At 43.6% G+C, this 6,971-nt stretch overlaps 1 protein-coding gene across 1 annotated transcript in view; it reads right to left on the bottom strand.

The window, feature by feature from the left end:
- The window catches only part of rhbg (Rh family B glycoprotein), a 10,716-nt gene extending 8,813 nt beyond the window's left edge, over window positions 1–1,903 (bottom strand). The window contains exon 1 of the mRNA XM_062538838.1: window positions 1,520–1,903. Coding sequence (XP_062394822.1) covers window positions 1,520–1,703 — 184 coding nt within the window. The 5' untranslated portion in view covers window positions 1,704–1,903. The remainder of the gene's footprint in view (window positions 1–1,519) is intronic.
- Between the last annotated feature and the right edge of the window lie 5,068 nt (window positions 1,904–6,971).

Below are 6,971 nucleotides of genomic sequence, written 5' to 3' on the forward strand. Positions count from 1 at the left end.
TGTAACACCAAAACACCATGACATTTTCTCCCTCTATCTCATACTCTCTATCTGTTTCTTCATCTCTCTTTCTCTCGTGCACATTCCTAACCCCCATTCTCGCATTTCTCAGTGTGAGACTGAGGCAGCTTCCCTCAGGGCTTGCTTAGCCCAGCTGCTTGGCCTCATAGACCCCCTATGGGTAAATGTGTGTGTCTGTGTGTGTGTGTGTATGTCAGTATTTGTGTGTGTATGTCAGTATGTGTGTGTGTGTGTGTGTGTGTGTGTGTGTGTGTGTGTGTGTGAGTGTGTGTATGTCTGTGTGTGTGTGCATGCGCTGACAGGTGAAGATTCACACACAGGTGAACTCCCAGCAGCGCACGCTCACTGCTCAGGCCGACTCCCGCTAACTCCTCCCATTCATGTGTGATTAGAGTGGAACGGCTTTAAGTTGGAACGCAGTAGGGTGATACAGCCAGAGCTACTGAAGATACTAATGTCTGTGGTCAGCATAAACTGACCACTACAAGTTTGTGGTCCTGTGTAAAGAATGCTGGAATGAAGGCAAGCATCCCAACCAGAGACCACAGAGGGACAATATCCTCTAAATTAGCTTGTGGACTAAAATTGGAGTGAAATACAAAATAAATGTCAAATAAAAGCATTCTGTAACACTTATGTAGCTTTTTGTGTTGGATTCTTGAACAACAAGTCAGCTGCAGTGAAGTCAAATGTTTATCCATGTGGGGGGTTTAATCAACAAACTATAAAAGCAAGCATGCTAATCTATTCAAAAGAAAAGTTAAAAGGAGGAGAACTGCTCGATATCCCTAAATGAGCCATAAAAACACCTGACACTGCATGTTTACTTGGCAGCGACGGGGACGTGCAAACACACATGCAAGACTAAGCACAGACAAAAACATTTCTGTCTCATTAAGAAAAATTACTGTGTGGACAAAGTTTGACCACATAATATGGCAGCGCTGCAGAAAAGAACAGTCAGCGAAGGCCTACGGTCTGCTGATATTCGGTTTAAACCAACAGCACTTCTTAATGAATAAATACCGTTTCCTTCAAAAAACCAAACAGATGACAATTTTGTGAATTTTACACAACTTTCATGAAAAGCATCTCTCCCTGACATCATAACTGTCCATCTCAATAAGTATGCAAAATGTGTATGCATTCACTGCATTGTTAGTGTTACACCTGTCATGCCATGCAATGTTACTCTTATTGTCAATCAGCAAAGTTATGTCTCGTGGTTGTCCACCATGAAACTGTTTACAGGCATATGCCAAAAACATGCCACATGCTGTGAAAAGCTATAAGCAATGTTTCTTTTTGTCGTTTCCTGAATGCAAAAACGAATACCATTCAAGAAGTGTAGAGCATTAAAGCACAGCCCACCAGTGAGTTGTAAAGCTCAGCCACCACACCCAACACTCAGCAAGCATCAGAGGAAGCATCCAGGTGTATCTCGCAAATGCCCAAATCTTTATCTGCACCCCCCTTTGCCTCCACTCAGGTAACTTACTGGGGTAGCGGAAGTAGAATTCGTTCTCAATGTCGGTTGTGCCATTAGTCTTCTGCAACTCGTGGAATTTCCTGGCGTCAGTTCCATCGTCATATTCCACCAATACGCCGAAGATGATGATGAGGATGATCTGCATGATGAAGCAGGCCACGGGCAGCCTGATCTTCATGCTGGTCTCTGTCATGATGCCGGCCTTTTCTTTCTCTCTGTCACACTCTTAATCTGTCTCTTTATCTCTTTCTGTCTCCCCCAACTCTCTCTCTCTCTCTCTCTCTCTATCTCTCTTTCTCGACCCAGGACTTGGCTGGAGGACCCAGTTTGTTGGGGCAGAAGAGGAAGACAAACTCTTCACAGCTTGTGTGAGAGTATGTGAGGAGCCCAGCTGACACACAAGTTTTTAATTGTTGTTGGACTTTTTTCCTCCTCAGCCTTTCACAATTGCTCACGCCCACAGCCGTCCCAGATCACCCAATTGTGGACTTGCTAACAACAGCTCCTCCTCTTTTACCTTATCGGGCTCACAGTAAGGTGGATTCGAAATGACTATCAGTCAAAGGGAATGAGCAGAGCTGTAATATGAGTGATGCATTAAAACTTGACATTGAATGAAAAATATCACTGTCACCATGTAGATTTACTTTTGTTCAACAGTTTCCAACATTTAAGGCTCTTTCTTTCTGCCTGTCTCTCAGTCTTCATTCTCTTCTTGTCTGTTACACACATGCACTCATACACAACCATCCTTCCACACACACAAAAACACAAACACACACACACACACACACACACACACACACACAGATAAACACACACACAAAGGCATGCATGCACTCACACACACTCACACTATCTGCAAACAATTTACGGCAACTTTATTACATGTGAATGATCAGTAAGCCGTGATCCTCTGCTGCCTTGTCACATTTAAATGCTTGAAAATAGTTGCACAATACATTGCAGCATTTCTGACATATACCCAACTCCATAAATTCCATTCCATAAGTTATCAATCTTGAACTCATTTCCATAACAGCCATGCTTGTCATTCTGTGAAACACGCACACAGGCCTGGAACCTAGCGTAGTAGCAAAAGTTCTGGCTTTAAAGAAACACCTCTCCCTATCAGACTGCTTGATCTCTACCTCTTCAGGGGCAGGAGGCACAAGAATGCTGTTATGGTTTAGGGAATCTCAGCTATTGACACTTGAGACCACAGGCGTCAGAGATATTGTGTGCATCCGTTGTCTGTCTGTACATCTCAGCCACAGGTGTCGGAGTGTCTTCAACAAAAAAGGGGTAGAAAACCTGTACTGGCCTGCTAGACAAATACTCAAGGACAGATGCTTCTCTATTATAGTGACAAATTATAAAAGTGCATGAATAGGGTTAAACAGGAACACTATCAAAATAAATAAAATGGCTTAATTTAACCTTAATATTTAGTCTTGCTCTTGTTGGTATTTCTCAATAAAAAAAAATGAATTAAAGCTCCAATCGAACCCCTTAATCAGATGGGAGCACTTAACGAATTGTGACAGATAACACAATAATTGGTAACAGTAGATTATGTTGTGACAAGAACAACAACAACAAAAAAATGACATACAAATTTGACCACTTTCTTTCCCTAAAATCTTTTTAATAGTTTATTTCTGTATTTGTGGTAAAAGTTCTCATTTGTCCATGTTTAACAGCCCCGGCATCCCTGCTCACAGTTTATGAATGGTTCAGTGGCTGCTAGAGAATAGTCACTGTAAGCAGATCTGCTGCGCTGAGCCAACTGACACGAACGTCTGCAGGGGAATGCCTCTCTCCACTGGGGCAACCACAGAGGCGTCTCTACACTAATAACGCCTTCCCGGCTAATCCTGAACCCAGCGGCCTGAAGCTCCCTTCAAACTGGCATTGCTGAGAAGAAGCTTGGGCTGATTAGCTATAGGGATCAATGGTAGCTCTCCACACTCCAGACATTCCTGCACGTTCAGGTGGACAGGCCCCATCACGCCCATGAAAAACTTGGAACCCCCTTCCCCACAGAGGGTGGTCTCCGAGACTAGCTACTCTAAATCATGAACCCAACAGAGGTCTTTCAGTTCCATTCACCCCTACCTCCACAGACTGCATAGACACTGTTGGGCGGATCTGCTATTGAGGCACAGCGAATATTTTACTGATAGAATGGAAGTTGAGTCGATGTGTTGGCAAAATGTACACAACAGAGATTGAGGGAATGTGATGCCTGGCTGGAAATGGTGAATACTTTGGATGCAAGCTGCATAGTATGGTGCTGACAGAACATGTCATTGTAAGGATCCTAATTCCCAGGCTGATGATATTCCTATTCCTTCCGTCATTGTCATGTCTTCACTAATGGTCTCAATTTCATTAACAGTACTCACCATGCCTTGGCAACAGTGCTAGTGTAATGGATGGGTAGGATTAGTTAACTCCGCCATAGAAACTAATCACTGGGTCTCATCCACTTAAAGGTGTCTTGAGTGAGAACTTCTCCCATCTAATGGTTAGGGATTGTATTGCAACCTATTAGAACTACGCTAGCCACTGACGATCAAAGACGAAATGTCCAAAGATCTGCGACAAGTCAAAACCATGGGATGAAACTGTTGCAGAGATGTGAATTAAATTTTATGTTGCACATCGTTCCCAGCATTTGCAAGCTGTCGCAAAGCATTCATTATCTAGTCTCAGTTGCAAGGTTTTAAAAGTTCATCTCGTCGCAAATCTACCAAGATGGCCCTAGTTTCAGACACGGAATAAATCATTTCATTTTGCCTGTTAATTGAGCTAGCTAGCTAATGTTAGCACAGTAAATGGAGAGTGAATGGGAACGGCTGATGTTGGCAAGCTATGTAGCTTTGGTTAAACTTGTATGTTGTTGCAAATTAACTTGAAATAACATTTCCAGCAACTTTGTGGTAGTCTAGGCTCCTAATATTTAGCAAAACTGTGGTACTGTAGGTCAGTTTACCAACTGTTTGTGGGTCTAGCAGCTAGAGCCTTTGAGAACGTGGCTGTAGCCTATAAGAGCTATTTCTCTCTTTATTTGTTTCAATGGAAATTTCAATTTCAGTGTTGGAATGTTAGGAAGACGTGGCTTGTGGAAAACGGGTTCACAACTTGCATCAGTGAATGTAGGAAATTCAGCAGATGAATCCAAGGTAAAGGCTCTGCATTCGGACGGCAAAGACGGAGCTTTATTTTGCATATGCCGTTATTTCAAAATGGCGCACGTTCATGGAGAGTCGACACAGGCTTACAGAAAGTAGGCTATAAATGACGATTTCTAAGCCAATAGGTTTGCTTCGAATTGGTGGTGGTGGTAATTAAACATAAATGAGGCCATATGGGAAATGTTGATTTTGCAAACAAACCACTGAAAAGATTACACAATGTCCCTTTAACCAAGGCTGATAGTTCCAAATGCTTGTTGGGCTTTATTCCAGTGGGTCAGCTGGTGACATATAGTGGCTAAGGATCCATGCAAACAATTAATAGCCAGAAAAGTTGAAGGTTCAATACGTAGATGCCGCTGTGTCCTTGAACATGATATTTAACCCTTGCTCTGGGGGAAACTGGCCCTTGTAAGAATTGATGTAGGCTATGTCACTTTGCAGAAAAACCAAATGGAAAACGAATAAGTAAGTCATAGCTGTAAACATTGAGCAAAATATGGCAGATAACCCAGGCTTCTCATCCAAAATACGGGGGGAAATTCGACAATTGTCTTTGTCCCACTGCAAACAGCAATAGGCTAATTCAGACTACAAAACTGCTGCACTAACTAAATGAGGTGGGAAAATCTACAACAACCATGCCACTATTTTAAATCAGCTAATCACTCTAAAGTCGCCTTCAAGCAAGCAAAACAATGCTTTGCAAGCATCTGTTTTGTTGGAAGGCTAAGGGGGTAGCAACAGGACAACAGAACACAGACTGACAGGTCTGATGGCAGGACTACAGCCGGAAAAAAGTCAAAATACGGGAGAAACCCGGAAAAGACAGTAGGGTTGGAACTATGAAGTAAGTAAGCACACGTGGCTTCATTCCAGGGGCATCTTACGGCCCAATTGGCACGGACCAGCTGGATGCCAGGCATCCCTCTCATTCCAACAGGTAATCTCAGGCATGACATCAGCACACATGGTGCCCCAAAGAGACGCCGACCGGACACGAGTGCTGATTTACACATAGCCACCTCCGTCATCTCTGTTTACATCACTCCCACTCTTTCTCTCTATCTCTGTCTCGTTGCCTTTCTCTCTATCTCTCTCTCTCTGTCCACCTGTGGCCATCATGTCCATCTTTATATTGCACTAGATGGAGGCTACTTGTCATTGTTACCCAAATGTAATTGACATATTTCCGTGCCACTGATTAGCTTACATAATGCAAAAGCATTATGCTGCACACACCAAGATACACTGTTCACCATTTGAACAGTTTCACCATTTGTGAGCCAAACGTTGGATTTACAGTAGGTCATTCTTCCTGTGTCTGATCACAGTCTGTGTGTGTCTCTGTAACTCCTTCATAACCACAGAGGAGTTCCTCCATCCCCGACATACAGTACATCCCCCCCCCCCCCCCCCCCCCCGTGCCCTCAGATTGTACAGATTCCAGTTTTCACAAAATATGCGTGCAAGGGTGCACTGTGAAGTGCCTTCTTGTCACTCGATCTCGACGCTGGCTCCTGGGCCCCGTAGATAAGCCAATCAGGCGATCAGGGAGTGGTGATGTGACATGGATGCCGTGGGGGTTCACTGTGGGGACAGACTGAGAGCAGGAGCCGCTAGGAGTGGGGGTTGGGGGGTGCTTACCAACCAAACTAGATCTCACGGGATAAGCACAAGACTGGGCATGCTAACATAACTTACAAGTCCCCCTTGATGGTATACCATATATGTACAGGTGTGGGTGGATTTTGTAACATGATTCAAATACAGCCACAGCAAGTTTCAGTGACTGTCTATACAGTATGTATGTTTGCGCTTGTCAAATAGCTTGTGATGGCGTCGTGTTGGAGACAAACACATCTTGATGAATGCTAAAAAAAAACCATTCAGTTCACTGCATCACGTTCAAGTTCAGTATACAGTATGTATAGTATGCTGTACTGTATATGTCTACAGTTTAGGACATTCTAAATAACTGAAAGACAGAGTAATTGAATAATTATGACCTGTATCTGGATTGTTAGGTGCGCAGAATGAGAGCAAATAGTAGGTACATTTAAGGTCTGATAAAATGGTGATATGGCAACATTCAGAAGATCACTGCTCCCATTCTACTACCACATACAACCTCCTCGTACACACATCAACCACCTACACTCCCACTTCAATCTACACCCTCCTACACACTCCAACCACCTTCTACACACCCCTCCTCCACATCCCCTCTATCTCCATCCTCTCTCAGGTGCCTCTGGTGC

The sequence above is a fragment of the Sardina pilchardus genome, chromosome 6, assembly GCF_963854185.1.
Source record: "Sardina pilchardus chromosome 6, fSarPil1.1, whole genome shotgun sequence".
Classification (NCBI taxonomy): domain Eukaryota; kingdom Metazoa; phylum Chordata; class Actinopteri; order Clupeiformes; family Clupeidae; genus Sardina; species Sardina pilchardus.